The sequence below is a fragment of the Sinocyclocheilus anshuiensis genome, unplaced genomic scaffold (assembly GCF_001515605.1).
Source record: "Sinocyclocheilus anshuiensis isolate Anshui unplaced genomic scaffold, SAMN03320099.WGS_v1.1 scaffold840, whole genome shotgun sequence".
NCBI lineage: Eukaryota > Metazoa > Chordata > Actinopteri > Cypriniformes > Cyprinidae > Sinocyclocheilus > Sinocyclocheilus anshuiensis.
The window spans coordinates 855368-873591 of record NW_015552598.1 but is presented as its reverse complement, the minus strand read 5'-3'; the positions used below and the strand labels follow the sequence as shown (position 1 = coordinate 873591).

The 18224-nt window shown below is 36.1% G+C and overlaps 3 protein-coding genes and 1 pseudogene across 3 annotated transcripts in view; 2 read left to right on the top strand and 2 right to left on the bottom strand.

Moving 5' to 3' along the window:
- parietopsin overlaps positions 1–1444 on the top strand; it is a 2862-nt gene extending 1418 nt beyond the window's left edge. Inside the window, exons 2-4 of the mRNA XM_016456679.1 lie at positions 568–896; positions 970–1215; positions 1326–1444. Coding sequence (XP_016312165.1) covers positions 568–896; positions 970–1215; positions 1326–1442 — 692 coding nt within the window. The 3' untranslated portion in view covers positions 1443–1444. The remainder of the gene's footprint in view (positions 1–567; positions 897–969; positions 1216–1325) is intronic.
- Positions 1445–3040: 1596 nt separating this feature from the next.
- Positions 3041–5389, top strand: LOC107665685 (5-hydroxytryptamine receptor 2B-like). Its single transcript, XM_016456667.1, has 2 exons — positions 3041–4652; positions 5178–5389. The coding sequence occupies exons 1-2, from the start codon at positions 3099–3101 to the stop codon at positions 5331–5333; spliced, it is 1710 nt and encodes a 569-aa protein (XP_016312153.1). The 5' UTR covers positions 3041–3098; the 3' UTR covers positions 5334–5389.
- Positions 5390–6993: 1604 nt separating this feature from the next.
- Positions 6994–10379, bottom strand: LOC107665683 (putative cation exchanger C521.04c; annotated as a pseudogene).
- A 2969-nt stretch (positions 10380–13348) lies between these two features.
- Positions 13349–17287, bottom strand: LOC107665740 (armadillo repeat-containing protein 10-like). Its single transcript, XM_016456753.1, has 6 exons — positions 16653–17287; positions 16291–16436; positions 16034–16168; positions 15501–15677; positions 15355–15426; positions 13349–14297 (listed from the first exon to the last, which is right to left on the bottom strand). Exons 1-6 carry the CDS (start codon positions 16897–16899, stop codon positions 14046–14048), a joined length of 1029 nt encoding a protein of 342 aa, XP_016312239.1. The 5' UTR covers positions 16900–17287; the 3' UTR covers positions 13349–14045.
- Between the last annotated feature and the right edge of the window lie 937 nt (positions 17288–18224).

Here is an 18224-nt window from a genome sequence, read left to right as displayed (position 1 = left end):
ATATATTTATATTAAATGTTCAATACTAAAAATATTGCATATTTATATTTATGTAGTTTAAATATAACATTTAAAAATGTTTTTTATATTAAAGCTATTATTTTCATGTGGAAATCGCTTTTAAAATGTGTGAGAAATTTTTTATACAACAAGTATTTAATACAACAAAGTTTAAAGGTTTAATACAGCATTTAAAAATTTAATGTTAAAAATATTAAATGTTTAATACTAAAAATACTCAAATCTAATATTAATACATATATATTTAAAACAACATTAAATAATTTACTTTTATGTTAAGGATAGTATTGTGACATTATTTGGCTGCTATGATTATTTTATCTCTACTAATACCTATAAATGATTAAAATATAAATATTTAAATTATAATAAAATGCTGATTAATCTCAATTTCTGACCAGTTTTAGATTTCAGACACATAAACTATCAAACTGACACATAACATTTTTTGTGACTATAGCCTAATCTTGAAACTCTTAACTACTGCTGCACAGGCAAAGCAATAAAACATATATTTTAGACAAACATGAATGTCTTTCTTTCTAGGCCTGGTGTCTTTGTGCATTCTCACTTTGCTGGCATACGAGCGGTACAACGTGGTCTGCAAACCCATGGCAGGCTTCAAGCTGAACGTCCGCAGGAGCTGCCAGGGCCTGCTGTTCGTCTGGCTCTATTGCTTCTTCTGGGCGGTCGCTCCTCTGCTGGGCTGGAGCTCGTACGGGCCGGAGGGCGTCCAGACGTCCTGCTCGTTAGGCTGGGAGGAGAGATCCTGGAGCAACTACAGCTACCTCATCTTCTACACGCTCCTGTGCTTCATACTGCCCACCGCTGTCATTGTGTATTGCTACAGCAACGTGCTCGTGTCCTTGAGGAAGGTAGGCGACTCGTTCTGAGAAATAACAAAGACTCATTTGGTATATCAATGCAAATGACATTGCATAATTTCAGATCAACAAAAGCATTGAACTCCAAGGGGGGAAGAACTGTCTTGAGGAAAACGAGCATGCGGTACGGATGGTCCTGGCCATGATCACCGCCTTCTTCATCTGCTGGCTGCCCTACACCGCCATCTCTGTGGTTGTAGTTGTGGATCCAGAGATCTACATCCCGCCTCTGGTGGCCACCATGCCGATGTACTTTGCCAAGACCAGCCCCGTCTACAATCCCATCATCTACTTCCTTACTAACAAACGGGTGTGTTTACTGTGACAGAGTGTATTCATTCATGTTTGTTTATAGTATGATATATTAGGCCTATTGCACAATGAAATGCTACAATCTTTCTCTGAGCTATGTTTGTCCAGTTTCGAGAGTCGTCTCTGGAAATCCTGTCCTGTGGGCGATACATCCCTCGTCACACTGGTGGTGGTCTAATGATGTGCTCAGCACAGAAGAGCCAAAGCAAGATTAATCCGGTCTGATCTGAGGTCTGTCAGTGTGAATCATTGTGTATTACTGCTTGTATTACTTATAAGTTAGTGGTGGATTTTTTTTTTCTAAGAAATGAATCCTATTCAGCAAGGACACATTAAATTGATCAAAAATGACCACTTATAATGTTACAAAAGATTTTCATTTCAAATTCCTATTCATCAAATTATCATGATTTCCACAAAAATATTAAGCAACAAAACTGTCTTCAACATTCGTAATAATAAGAAATATTTCTTGAGCAGGAAATCAGTATATTGGAGTGATTTGATCATGTGACACTGAAGACTGAAAATTCAGCTTTACCATCACATGAATATATTGTTTATTTTAAATTGTTATAATCTTTCATGATATTACTGTTTTTACATGATTTTTGCACAAATAAATAGAGCCTTGGTGATAAGAGATTTCTTTGAAAAAACAGTATTGAACAGTATTGTGGGGCAGTCGTGGCCTAATGGATAGCGAGTCGGATTTGTAATCTGAAGGTTGCGGGTTCGAGTCTCAGGTCCGGCAGGGATTGTAGGTGGGGGGGAGTGAATATCCAGCACTCTCTCCACCTTCAATACCACGACTGAGGTCAGGTGAGACCCTTGAGCAAGGCACCGAACCCCCAACTGCTCCCCGGGCGCCGCAGCATTGGCTGCCCACTGCTCTGGGTGTGTGTGTGTTTCACTTCTCATTACAGTGTGTGTGCACTTGGATGGGTTAAATGCAGAGCACAAATTCCGAGTATACTTGGCTACACTTCACTTTCACTTTTTCACTGTATATTATGGGATGCAAAATATATCGGTGTCATATCAGTTAATAATATTATTTTTTTAAATTAATCTGTGTCTGTAGGCTAAATATAAATTGTTCATGCTCACACTATTTGTAAATTGATGACCTTTGCCTTAATTTAATTCTCAACTATAGTTTATTATCTTTAAAAACACTAATAACACTATTAAAATGTAATCTTTAGAAAATCTCAAAATGAATATCCTTATATTGACATTTTAATACACACCATTTATCTGTTATTTTTATTTATCGGTTAATCAGTTACAAAATCAAATGTTAAAAATCTAAATAAATTAAAACCATTATACAAAATAAAAAGTGAGCATCTTAATCCCAGATTTACAGTAAAGCCTTTCCCAAATTAATCTCCTCAAAATAAGATTACTGATCGCTATGACAACAAGAGCATAAACTGCATCTTTAATGAAAGATCAGTTCTAATTATGACTTATTCTATTATTCGAAATAAAGCCTTTTTAAAATTAGAATAAATTTTTTTTTATTATTTAAATTAGAATTTGAGATTTTGTTTAAATAAATAAAAAATCTCAGTGGCAGAAATAAAGGGGAAAATCATTAAAATCCCCCCTTGCGCTGTAATTGGCATTGTTCCAGTCTGGAGCACTACGAACTAGCAAATTGCCTAAAACAAAAAAAAGCCTCCCCGGTGACCATGAGCCCTGCAGGGTGTTAATTGAAAAACGCAAACAAATGGAGAACCATAGTGATGATGAGGGATAAAATAAAGGGGTTTATTACTACAGGCTCTCAAAAAGCAGAAGACCAGATATGGAGTGAAAGGTGCGACTTTATTCCTGAAAATCAATATGGAATTTGTTGTTAATTGACTAGAGATGAGAAGTAATTTCACCATTGTTTGGGGACAAGTGAACAGCGCATGGCAAGACACTATAGAAGTTGCGTTTGTAGCTGCCAGTTGTCTGGTTTTGCTGGTCACTTTGCAGGTTGGATTTCTGGCAAACTTGTTCGTGGCGTGGGCCGTGCACCACCAGAAGTCACTCCAGACGTCCAACAACGCTCTCCTGGTGAATCTGGCCGTTATTGACATCTTGCGATGCGCCATTGATTGTCCATTGCTTCTCAGTGTTGTTTTGAGCGCTCGCGACCTCGGTGTGCTTTTCTGCAGCGCGCAGATCGCGTCGTTTTCCCTCATCTGTTGCGTGCAGTTGCTCACACTGGCGTGCATCAGCGCCGAGCGATATCAAGCCATTGCACATCCGTTTAAAAATGCCGAGCGCCGAAAACGGATAACGGTGTGGATTGCGTTGACATGGCTTCTTCCCATCTCCATATCGGTCATTTGCGTGATTTTTGCGAAAGACTCGCCGGTGTACGTCAGATGCAGAGGTTTGCGCATTGACAAGTTAGGACACGACACGTTTGGAGTTTACATTTTGACTCCCATCTGGTGCGTCTGTTTGACGGTCATCATTGGATTCTACGGCCGTATTTTCCTTTTAGTCAGAGCGCACGGTCGGAAAATATTCGATAAGGGTTCGCTTCCACCACCGGATAAGAAGAAAGAGGATACAAAGCACAAAAAAGAAGAAAAAAAGACTGATATTAAAAATGATGCAGAAAAACAACAAACATTCGATAGTGATCATTTAAAACCGAATGAAAAAGAGTCACGTGAAGAGAATCCACTGGATTTGCATCCAACATCTGAGGAACTTACCACAACAGTTGGCACTGACTCGTTGGATATAAACAAACCAGAGCTTGCCACTGAAATATCAAAAGAAACCAAAGTCACCTTTATAGATGAACTTTCCAATGAAGCACCACAGGTTCTAGAAGTTCTTGGAGAGCCAAACGACCACCAACCTACTTCTGAAGAAAATTCTTCTCCATTAACTAATGAAGAAGATGGTGCGACAGAGTCAAGCACCCGCCAATCAACCAGTGAGGAGGGTGTGGTACCAAATGTCCAGCAAGATGTTGCTGCAGAAAGTTCTCAGTCATCAGTAAAAGGAGAAGATGGCGAGGAAGACCCAAATGGCCAACTACATAATACTTTAGGAACTTTTCCTCCATCAGCTACTGAAGAAGATGGTACTGTTGAGTCAAGCACTTCACAAGATACGTCTCCAACATCAGGAAATGGAGATAAAGGTGCTGATAAGCAAAGCGTTCCTCAAGAAACTGCTGCAGAAACTTCTCCAGCATCGACCGGAGAAGCCACAGCTGCTCCACAGGAGGAGGAGGTGGCAGGTGCCATCTGTATGATGCCATCTCTCGCCCAAAGAGAACGAGGAAACGCCAAGAAGGAGAGCAAACTGGCCAAGCGCTCCGGATACATCATCTTCACCTTCCTCATATTTTGGATCCCGCTGATTGCGACAGTGGTTTTAAATCACTTCTTTTACCAAAACGACAATCTAACAGTAGGTTTCAAGCTAAAACTTCAAGCTTCTTTTTACTGATTTGTATCAATTTTTAACGTAGGAGAAAACAGTTTCTATGCCTCGTTCAACCAGATTAGCTCTTTAACATTTACCATTCACACCACAAATAAAAAATAAATAAATAAATAAATAAAATAATGAAATAAATGAATAAAACATGATAATGCTTTTTTTTCTTGTTTAAAGCATAAATCTAATTAAATGTAGCCACATTTATATTTAAAACGAGAAAAATAAAATGAACTTAATTATGGGTGATATATTTAAGTCTTAGTGTCTTGTGTATGAAGTAAATGTATCTTGTTTTAAGGATGTATTAATTTTAGATAATAAATTATTTAATAAAAAAACTTATAGATCAATAAATACTAATTATTGATTACATAACCTAGTATTTTTTTATTTGCTTGTGTGCAGTGTATTGGTAATATTGTCAAGTCTAATGGTTTTCATACAATTGCCGAAGTTTATGATGTCTTGGCACCCGCATTTAATGTATTTCAGGTGGAGGTTTTTCGGGAGCTGGAGATTTTAACAGTGTCTTTGGTCTGCATGACATCCCTCACCAACCCGATCATCTATGCCGCGGTCAACCCTCAGTTCCGCACAGAATTCCACAATCTGAAGACAAAATGGAAAGCGTTTTTTACACTTTCATAGAGTCTATATGTATACTTGTGGGGTTGTCAGAGCTGAGATCCCACTATGCCAAACACTACATCAGGGGCCTGTTTCATAAAAACAAGTTTACCAAATAAGCCAGGTTTATTTCAGTTATTCTGACTTCTTGTCAGTTGATTTGGTTCAAAATAAGTCAGACTAACTGAAATAAGCCTGGCTTATTTGGTAAACTTGTTTTATGGAACAGGCCCCTGATCAGTTTATTTGTGTTGTGTTGTTGTATGCTGTTGGCCACAAATTGAATTAGATGATGCTGTCTTAAATCTTAAGAAATGCTAAGACTGTTAATAAAATGAAACCGATGTTATGAATAATGTTTGTAAACAGCTGCATTTTGGTAACATTTAAATACAGTGTAGCCTATTCCATTACATTATATTTTGTAAGACAATGTTCAGCCTTGACCTCTGAAAAAAACAAAAAAACTAAAATAAAGATTGAGCATTTTGTGTTCTTTGATTTAATTTTCCGATTATATGATGAAAAATAATTGATATGACTAATAAAATGTGAAATAGATACTTTTTAACCATGTATAAGTTGATTAAGCAATGAGAACTAAAATCAATTTTTTTGTTTGTCTGTTAATTTTATCATTTTTATTGTATGTTTTGCCCACAGAGATTGACCAGAGATTTATCTTAAATTTCATGTATAAATATATAAGATATATTTCAATCAGAAAAATTTAGAAAATAATTAAGTCTTGTTAAAACAGTTATAGCTCAAATATACTTTTTAGACAGTTATTTACTCATATTTTACTACATATTACTACATATTTTAATATAGACAGTAAGAAACAAACAGGTCAGCGCAACAGATGAAAATGTTCACTTTACAAATAACATCTTCAAACAACGGCATCTATATTAAGACTTCAACTGCATGATTTCAAAAACATGAAGCTCAAGTAATTATGAACCATCAGAGACTACCAACACATCAAGAAACACTCGAAAACTGGACTCTTTTTGCAAAATACCAAATGGCCCGGTTTCACAGACAGGGTTTAGACTAAGCTAGGACTAGGCCATAGTTCAATTAGGACATTTAAGTAATTTTTATTAACATGCCTTAGAAAAAACATTACTGGTGTGCATCTAGACAAAACAAAGGCACTGATATTTTAAGATCAGTCAGTGCAAGTTTCTTTCAGTTAAAACAGCTCAGATTTACACTTTAGTCTGGGACTAGGCTTAAGCCTTGTCTGTGAAACCGGGGGAATATGTTTCATAATAAAATAGCTTTAACTATTCATTCTGTACAATCCAAAAAAAACATTGTGCGTCTCATTTTAAATGTAATTTATTCCTGTGATGGTAAAGCTGAATTTTCAGCAGTCATTACTCCAGTCTTCAGTCACATGATCCTTCAGAAGTCATACTAATATGCTTGTAATGTTGACAGTTGTGGGAAACTATGATACATTTTATTTAGAATTCTTTGATTAATGGAAATTTAAAAAGAACAGCATTTTATTTGCAATAGAATTGTTTGGAACATTATAAAAATATTTACTGCCAATTTAATGCATCCTTGATTATTTTATTTTTTTATTGATCCCAAACGTTTGAATAGTGTTGTAGTTTTTGAGCACAAGTCTGCAACATTTTGTCACAAAGTGTCAGTGCTGGATGACATACTTTTAGGTAAGATTACTAACCCCTGGTTTAGATAATATTTAGCATTTACCTTGAAAGTAATCAGACTTTCCATCCATAAAAATATAATTCACAAGGATGACACTAAAGATGCTGGCCCACAGGTGCAGGTCGCTGAAGATGACTACAAAGCCAACATCCTGTCACAGAAAGATTAGAAGGAAAACACACTGATACAGCTGCCACTAAATATCTGTAGTATGTCTGCATCAAAAAAGCATATCCAAAACCACTCACATAGAAGATGGTGAATAAAACCAGGATGGTGATCTGAATCATGCACACCTGCACGGCAATGCAGCTTCCAACCTCCAAAAATGTCAAAATGTGTGCATTTTCAGTAGAAAACACCTTCAGTGAAATAAACCTGAGGTTGAATTAATGAGACAAAAATTGTTGTCCATTATTACCAACCTCAAACTGATTGTATTCTGCAGAGCAAACTGCACTCCATTGACTATTTCTGGGATTTCAGGGACCATGGCCAAAAGAGTCACATCTATGAAATACTGAGATGAAGAATAGGGTCAGATCATACATACAGAAATACATCAGTATTGACTGATTTACTGCATTATCAACCTGTGATATAGATGAGCGGCTGAGAATGGGTTGGATGTGTTCGGTGGTCAGGTTGGCACATGCAGACATCAGCACTGTGGCAACGATGAGGATAAGCAAAGCTCTCCATTGGGACCAATGCATTGACGCTCCGAGATGACCTGCCGTGTGTACACACACACACACACACACACACGTTGTGTTTTATATCATGTTAGAGACCTCCAACTGACTTCTATTATTCTTAAATGAATCCTATTTTAATCTCTACACCCTAGAACTGTGAGTATTGAGTAGACAAAATGAAAGTGTTCACACTGTGAACTTACTCAACATGACTGTGAAACAGGCTGTAGCTGTTTTCACTCTAGTGAAACAGAAAGAAAAAACAACTCTAGAAATGTGCAGAAAATGGCTCGATGTGTGTCATGTTTTCACGTTTATATGATGCTTGTTTGTAATCTCACCAAGTCGTAGTGGCAGTTTTTGCACATGAAGGATCCGCTGCTGTTGGTCACTGTAGAGTTGGTACAGTCCTCACACCAGATTCCCATAGGCTTTGGAGAAAAGCATAGGGGCAAACACTCCTACAGACGGCACAGGAGACCACAGGGGAAAATTATGGAGATAAAATAGTCTCAAAATGTACTTATTTACAAAATATGACTCAAAAATGAAATTATATAAACAGCATTTCATAAACTCGTAATCTAATTAGTTTTCACAAAATGCGATTTGTAAATGCACAACCAAATTTATACATCTTATTTTCTGAATGTAAATTTGGTAGTGTACTTGCAAATCATATTTGATGAATTTGGATTAGGTTATGAGTTTGTGAATTGCTGTGTGCAAATATATAAACCTGCTTACACACTTGTGAATTATGTTTTGTATACACATTAATGCTGAGACATAATGTGAAATAATGTATTTTCACAATATATTTGTACCAGTCATTTTATTTGAACATTTGTGAATATTAAATAGTTTACGCATTTGGCATTTATATTTTGTAAATACAATAATTTTAAAACTATTTTCGGTCCATAGAAAATAAATAATGATGATCGACTGTAATGCAAGAATGCAATCTTTTGGTAATCGATTTCACAAAATAATGTATTTTCACAAGATTTGTGCATCAGGCATTTTTTAAGACAGTGCTAAATTAAAACTCAATATTTGTGAGCATTAATTAACTTATGCATCTGTAAATTATATTTTGTAAATACAATAATTTTAAAACTATTTTAGTTCCATTAAAAATAAATAATGATGATCAACTGTGTGTTTTGGTAATATGTTTCATGAAATAATGTATTTTCACAATTTATTTGTACCAGGAATTGTGCAACATGACATCAAAATCAACTCTATTTACCTTCTATAATAAAATATTAATAATCTTCATAATACATACATTAAATTATGTAAATTATCTAATTTAGTATATAAATTAATACATTCATGCTGTCAAACTATAAATAATGTTAATCTTAACAGACTGTCATATTGTTCACAGTATTCTACAGAAAAAAAAAATCATAAATTTTCATCAAAATGTAATGCTTCTTTTTGCTTCCTCATATCCCATTTAAATATTTAGAGAGTTTTTCCAATCAATGTTTGCCAATAAAACCTGCTCGAAAACAGTAATTTTTGGTGACACTGGTGGGTCTTCTTCTTTAACTTGGATTATACTTCTTTCAAATGTTATTATATTATATTATATTATATTACATTATATATAAAATCAATTCCCACACTATATTATTTCCTACTTAACGAGTTTCACTTAAAATTGTCACATTATTTGATGTGTTTACAGTGTCATTTCACATTGTCTTTAATTACTACAGCAGGAGAGAAGCGCAATAACAAGCTAATTTTTACCACCTCGTAGCACATGACGTCTTACCCCCTATTGATATGAAGAGCAGAGAGGAGCTGACCCCCGCCGAGCGACTGTTAAACCTCTGCTCCCTGTGCCTGAACCCGCCGATTATCATACAGATCCCCTGAGAGAGAGACACACACAAATATAATGGTCATGCATTGCACACTTTACAGATTTAAGATCCTCTGTTGTGTAACAGATCTCATACTGGTATGAAGAGGATGCAGCCCAGCAGGGTTCCAGTAAGAGCCTCCTTCATGATCTCCTGCAGGCACTTATTCCCCTGGTGATGACCTCTGAGCAATGCTGTGATGTAAAAGGTCAACTCTGTGATGGAGCCAAACGTAGCGTTCACCACGGCCCCGACAGCAAAGTTACTCTGAGCGGAAATACTGAGAATAGAGATGACAACAGTGTTGCTGTCAAAAGTGTTTGTGAGGTTCTGGTGTTGTTCTGGTGTAACTGCTCACCTTGCAATGCCCATGCCGATGTAATACGAGAGAGGAATGATGGAGCTGACTGCTGTGGCAAACTTGACTTCAGAGCTGACAAACTGGTTTGATTTGTCCACGTAACCAATCACTAGTGATACTATAACTAATGGTAAGATTTATTCTTAAATAAAAAAATAACAATTAATTTGATTGCAATATACAGTACCAGCATGAAATAGTTTGAAAGTAAGAAGTTTTGATTCTTTATTAATAACAATTATATGATTAAAAAAATGTATATTGAATAAATGAATGTAATTAATAATTCTTAATAGTTAATAATTAAAATATTATAATACTTCCATTTATGTTATTTCATAGTTTAACTACTTTATTCTCCACATTTTCAAATAATAGTAATAAAAAATGAGTAGGCATGTACAGACATTTGACTGATTCTATACATGTACTACAGTCCACAGAAGGAAATAGGTAAGTTTGGTCTAACCTGAGTAGGGTTTAATAACGTTCAGCTCAGAGTATAGCTCCTTCACAATGTCCGACCTGCCCTGAAAGGGACGGTCTGTCACATGACTCTTCCACTTCCTGAATCCGAACTTAAATAAACACAAAGGAACAAAATCAGCATCAACAATACGCAAAATGAAACTGGACATATGTGCTCAGTGCACATTTACCTTATAATTATTTGCGAGTTTTTGGGCCTCTACTTCATTTTCAGCACTTATGGTGGTCTTGCACGGGTTCTCATCCCATATTTCTTCACCAAAGCTGCATGCTGTTAAGAAGTTGGAAGTAAGGACAAAAAAGGGGTAGTAACATCAAAACAAGCACAGAAAAAAAACACCCTTGATTTTATGCAAAGTGCATGGGGTCTCACTTCTCTGTGGGTGTTTCGGTGTGCAGGCAAACAGGAGTGAGTGTGAGCATCGCCGACTTCTGAGTGAACGTGAGCTACACAAACCCTGTCACAACATGAACCAGGCTGATGAACCCCATCATGGTCCTCTGGAGAATCTGACCAATGAGATGAAATCATGGTTTATTATTAAGCATTTACATCAATTTGGTTTTATTTAAATAATCGTATTTTCAAAATATATTAATTCGAATTCCTTAGAATCGGCAGCATATATCTGTAAATTGTGGGGGAAAAAACACGTTAACATTAATTTAATGTTAAAAACAAAAAACGTTAATTGTAAATTAAACAATCATGAACATGGTTCGAATATGGCTTACATGTAATAAATCGAATTTAATTATAAATATCTCAACCTAGTTACTGTGTATTAGATACATACACATTAGTAGTTACATAACTGTCATTTTTATGTTTCATTTATGTGTGACTGACAAATATGCATCATGTGAAGTATAATAGTTTATGTTAAAACTGTAATCCAAACAAATGGAAATTGTATATGCAATTACATAAATCTTAAACATTAGGCCTTATTAATTTGAAACTTACACTTCTTTTTTGTTAAATGTTTTTCTTGCTTGTGCTTTATTTCTTTGTAATAAATGCCACTTAGATTTATATTTTATGTAATGCAATTATATGAATACGCTTTTAAGTGTGACAAACATAAAATATAAACAATGAAATCTACAGTATTTTCAATAACTGCTGGTACGCATAATTTAAATGCATTTTGTGTCTCATCATTAACACGTTTTAATTCAGATCTAGCCAAAGATATTAAATCTGGCGACAGGAAATTCTTGAATAGTAATTGGGGAAGTGTTGACTGATGCGGTCTCACAGCTTCAGAACAATTTCACAACAGAAACTTGACTGACTGCAAATTCATTAAAAGAAATCATTTAGAGAGATCCTGATTCATTTATATCCAGGATAAATCACAATACACGTTATAAAAATCCATGAATGTGAAATACAACAGACAGCCATTCATGTCACGTGAATTTATGATCATGTTACATCCATTGTTGCATATCAAAAGTCCGAAGTAATTGGAACAAAGGTGTAATTGTCTGTTGTAATAAAATAACGCACTGCACTGTTGACAATACAAGCCAGTGGATTCTTTTTAGTGGTCGACCGATATTGTTTTTTTGACAGTCGATGCCGATATCTTGGAAAGCCAAGTGGCCGATATAATTGTATTTATTTTAATTAACATTTAAGAAATTTGAAATCATTTGAAAATGGATTAAAAAATTAAAATAAACATACTTATACTTTAGATGACAAATTATTTTTGTTACAAATAAATAAATATTTAATAAAAAGTAAACTGTAACCAACAGAGCACTCAGTATTCTGGGAAGTTTGTGTGCATTGGGAATCATATTTTTTCAAATAAAGCAAAGGTAACACTCATTTTACATACAGCACACAGTGAAAATGATATGAATATGACAGTGGGCAAAAGCATGAAGCGCAGCATAATTTGAAATCACAAATTTAATGTTTAAAGCATTCAATTTGCACGGACCGAAAGTCACGCAGAGAACACGCGATCGTGCAGGTCACATGCACACTTCACAAGATCTCACAACTGGATTCGACTAAGTTTGCAAGGTTTGTGAAATTAAATTTTCATTAGCCATTCAAAGATTTGTTTAAATTATGTAAATGCATATTTGTTGAATGCTGACAGCAAATGAGAAAGTATTATAATGTTTGCCTTTCTATTACTAATAATATAAAAGCAATCGTTAATACTTTTTAATTTTATAATACATTTTAATTCCTTTGTTTAACAGTTCTATCAGATTATTAGACAGACTTCTATCCGTATCAGACAGAACTGTTAAGACGGCAGCATGTGAGCACCGTTTAGGCACTGCCGTTCTCAGCGCCGTCAAAATAAAAGTCCCGCCTCGAACGCATTGGCCAAACAGAAAAACTTATCGGCTGAGGCCGATATTTGAAAAATGCCAAATATCGGCCGATATATCGGTTGACCACTAATTATTTTTAGTCCTTCAGTTTTCATACAATGGCCTTACTTCGTATTATTGTTTACCTTGCTTGTCTGAGTCGAGTTTTCTTCTTCGCGGCTCTACATTCGTTGTCATTTCAGCACATTCTCTTCTGTCATTCCACTTCAGTCTCGAATGACAGACAGTTCTTCAGTAATCAGCCTCATGTGACTCAAGCACACTTACGCCGAGCCACCGTGTTGCCAGATCGCGCTAAATATGTGAAATATGTGTCCCCACTAAAAAAGGTAAAATAAGGCACTCCTGTTTCTGGCGATTTTCAGAATGCGTCATCCTTTTTTTACATGGCAACCCCGTGCGAATCACTAAGGTAAACTCACTGTCTGAACGTTTTCATTCAAAACAAATTTTAAGAGTCCTCACGACACAAATTCAATAAACAAAGGTTATTAAAATTGTAATATTTATTTTTAAAGAACTTCCACAAACCTGACATAAAAGCCAGAAAGCATTCCAAAATGAAATCATAGAAAATATTAACCACTGTTTTATAATTGCCTTATAACATAAAACAATATTTCTTAAATAATGCATAGCTGGCCATGTCGATATCATCAAGCATCAGAAAACAGTCAAAGTACAATCAATGTACACATTCTGTAAAAATAAGGTTCCTGGGTTATTACTACATCAGCATAACCTGAATAACTTTTTTTAGTAGTAAACTTCACTTGCATTATGCAGCACTGAAGTAACACTTATTTTTCAAGGCATTAAGATTTCTAAACACATGCTGAGATGTTACAAGAGTCCTTTCCACCACTAGTCTGGATATCCAAAGCACTTAGTGTGGTCAGAAAAATATCTGCACTCACTTGGCAAGAAAATATTTGGCAGTGAAGATGTTCTCAAAGGTTCTCAAACGAGGTCTGTGGTGTTCACAAATGTCTATTATATGAACAAAAATCACACAAAATGCCTGAGGGAGTCATTTCTTGTCCATTTTCCAACATTTTGAGAGAATACCAATGACCTACCAAGTGGACCACCTGCTACCAGTCGATATCAACACTGTTCCAGCAAGGATTTAAAGCTACAGCAGGTTGTTAGTGCAGAGCTCTAATGTTTAAGTAGGTAAACAAGCTTCTATACATTGAAGAACGGGTTTATTTGGTAAAAAATGTTCTGTAAGAGGTTATGTGAAGAGTCTGGCCACCTGTGACTTCACCTCCTCATCTGGATGGGACAGCAGCAGGGGCAGTTTACGGTGCAGCTGAGAGGAGCTGTCCAGTAGAACACAGTACAGAGAGTCCTGCCTCCTCCTCAGAGCTTCAGCCACCTGTGAAGAGGGTCTCCATGCACGCAGATTCCCCACAAAAAACAACAGGCGGAGAAGAACAGACGTGCTTGTGCAGCCGTCAAACAACAGAATCAGGGACGCTGGAGCCTGTGAACAGATTTACAAGTAAACGGAGGAGCTTGTGCCAATATATAACAGCTCTTAAAACTAAGAGAAGAACTAAATTATGGCTGTGTGATGAATCAAAATATAACCAGAATCGCAACATGGCTTAGTATGATTATCAAATCACAAAGATTGTGATTTAAATAAATAAATAAATATAATATAAATATAATATATATATATCAATCAGTTTTTGAGAGCGCTAGCTGCAGTTTACCACCAAAATAAATAAAATTAAGATGGCCATAATTTGTAAGGCTTCACAACTTTGCCAAAACATTTTATATCAGCATATAAAAATTGTGTATCAGAATAAAACAAAATAATAATTTTTTCCTAAACACTAATTTTTATTTCACAGTGAAATATTACAATATATTATTATTATTACAATAATAATACAATATATGACTTAATTAAAATCTTAAAATAACATTTATAATAATTAATGATGAATTAATAATAACAATAATAATAATAGCAATAATAATAATAAATTATTTTATTTTACTTTATTTTCATGTTGACATATAATTATTATTAAATAAAATAAGACACAAAATAAATATTACTAATAATAAATATTACTTTATTAAATAAAATAATAGACAAAATAAGAAACATTACTATTACAATATTTTACTGTGAAATAAAGCAAATTAGTATTTAGGAGAATATAATAATAATATTGATCATCATAATGTGAATTTATTTAATTTTCATGTTGATATACAAATTCAACTGCAACTGCAATTTTTATCTGAAGAAAAATCACAATAATATTCTTTCCTCAAATCGTGCAGCACTAAACTAAATCATGATGACCACAGAGTGGCCTAAAAATAGACATAAGCATCAACAGCAGGCAATGAGAAAAACTAGGACACCTAGCAACCAAGGCGATTATTTATAGATTGATCTATTTATAATCATATTGTGTTGGTATGACAGAATAGTCACTGAAACCAACTGCACTGGATCTCACTTACAAAACAGTGAAACCATTACAGCAGAACCCATAAAAGACATGCTTGTTCACCTGAGCTTGCACAATATCGTCCATCAGATCTGGATTGGAGGAAATATTTACTAGGACCTTCAGGACTTGGATCTGCAGGAACAGATTAAATCTTCAATACATCTGATTGTGTAAACATATCATTCAATACATTACTCAAAAATCACCTGTAGGACTTCATTGCTCACTACGAGTAGTGATAGGAGGAGGGTGATGGAATTCTTCATCAGATGCTGGTGATTATCCGTGACTGACAGATTAGTGAGCAATCTGAGCGCTGCCAGCTGAAGGTCAGAGTTCACCGGTGACATCTCAATCATCTGCATCACCGACGGGACATATATCTGACCACCAACAACAGAAACCACAGTGTAAGCATAGCATTCATGGGAGAGCGAAAGAAAAACATATTCAAAATGGTGTTCTTTTAGTATTATTTATATATTATTATAGTATTTATTCATATTTTGAATTAGCTTTTTTATATTTTACATTTTTATTTTAGTTTGTTTCGGTTACTTTGTTATGTGCTTTTGTCATTTTTGTTTTATTTCTATAGTTTCATTTTAATTTCAGCTTTAGTAATTTTAGTAATTTAACTTATACTCATTGATTACAGTTAATCGCCAAGGCAGCATTTCTCATTTTCATTCAAAGTTTTTACGTTTAATTTTTTCCATCTTAATAAATAACGCAATACCTTCAGCTGCTCTTGATTGCGGATATTCATGCTTAAGTTGTTCAGAGCGTTTAGAGTCTGAGTGCGAATCTCAGGTGAAGGGTCTGAGAGGAAGCCTGCTATGATGTGAAGACCTCCAAATTCTCGCAGAAGATCCTAATGAAGAAAAGCAAAAACTGTTTTGAAATATGATGCATCATCTGCATCTGTTTACTCTTCTGCAAGTCCAAAAAGTATGTCTAATACATAAATGTCTAGAAGACAGAACATCAGATGACCTGGTTTACTGTGAAGGCAGCAGCATGTCCTAAAGTTACGAGAACTTTCTTCCTCTCTTCTGGGTTTGGGCTGCTCTGCAGAAGGGAGAGAAGCATACTTAGATGTCGAGGCTCCAGGCTGGCAGCAGATTTTGAGAAAATAACACCTTATGAGAAGACAAAAACACAAAGAAAGGTTTGTATGAAGGAGACATCTACTTCCGTTTCTAAATCAAGAACCTAGGACAATAAAATGAAGTTGACACACTGCCTATATTTACTCACTGTAATGTATGATTGAAAACCAACCCCTTCAAACGTATACAGAGCTGTCAGTAAGCAAGACTTTATATAACACATCCAACCATTTGAATGTCACTTACTAGATTCAGTATCCGCAGTAGGATCCAGATTATCACTCTTACTGACAACTTTAAATCCAGACACTTTGGCCATCAAGCTTCCAGGCTGAATAGTCACACTTTTAGCAGACTTTTTTCTGTTTACTCCTGCATCTCCTGCGCGACCAAAGACTAGTTTATAAATGCCATATGAGGCTCCGGCTCCTGCTACAATCCCCAACAGAGCCTTCATGCTGCCGAGGCGGGCTACGACATTGTCATCTCCCATTCTGCGATAGGCGCAGATTTCATAGATACATGTTAACACATGGTCCGTGTCCGGCAGGATAAATACAGATACAAACAGTTCTTGATTATCATAACCGTCACTGACTGTTTCCTCCTATTGCATCAGTGGACGACCAAAACATTTCGCGGAGTTAACTGTTGCTTGCTGCGTTGAGCGTTCATTAACGATTTTGTGTTTTCGAACAAATTACATTTCTATCATTAATAATACTTTAAGGTAGTTTTTCAAAACAGTCAAACACAAATGCACTGAACTGATGAGAAGTTTTATGATTTATGTCTGCTCAGAGGCTAGAGAGAGATATACAAGAAAGTCAGAACTCAGAGATACCACAAGGCGAAGGCCAGGACAGACTATCACTGCTGCCTAACAAGCTGTCTCTTAAGGTATCACTTAACCTCTGTGATGTTGCCATTAAATAACTGGCAATTACACAAGTCAGCTGATTTTAATAAACAATTTGCTGCAGATCTTCCAACGTTTAGGTGTGCGTGAGCTCCTGAAATGTGCTCAGGTGTGTCGTTCTTGGAAAGCGATCGCTCAAATCAGCTCACTGTGGACTGAGGTCAGTGCAGCTCGCTTAAAAACTCTTAAATATGTGTGGCCTAATGGTTAGAGAGTCGGACTCGTAACCCAAGGTTGTGGATTCGAGTCTCGTACCGGCAGGGATTGTAGGTGGGGGGAGTGAATGTACAGCGCTCTCTTCCACCTTCAATACCACGACTGAGGTGCCCTTGAGCAAGGCACCGAACCCCAACTGCTCCCCGGGCGCCGCAGCAAAAAATGGCTGCCCACTGCTCCGGGTGTGTGTTCACGGTGTGTGTGTGTGTTCACTGCTGTGTGTGTGCACTTTGGATGGGATAAATGCAGAGCACTAATTCCGAGTATGGGTCACCATACTTGGCCACATGTCACTTCACTTTTAGAATATGTGTTTCCGCAGATCGATTTCTCCTCTGAGGCCAGCTGAATCACAGATCAGACTGTGGAGAGAATATCTGTCAACTTGTGCGGTTGCACACTGGTGCAGGAGTCCAGTTTTAGACGCATCAGTAAATTTACTTTAATCAGCCTTAAAGCAGCACTATGTAACGTTTGGCGCTCTAGCGGTTAATAAACAGAACTGCACATATCCCGCGGAAGAACATTCCAACCGGAGCTACTTCTCTAAGTTTATGTCTATGGCGATTCACGCAGGTATGTGTTACTCCGCAGTGGTGACGACCCGACCCAAGAGGGTCTAGCTGCAGCCTTGCACTTGCACTCTCAGACTTGCATTCTCAGACTTGCACTCTCAGACACTT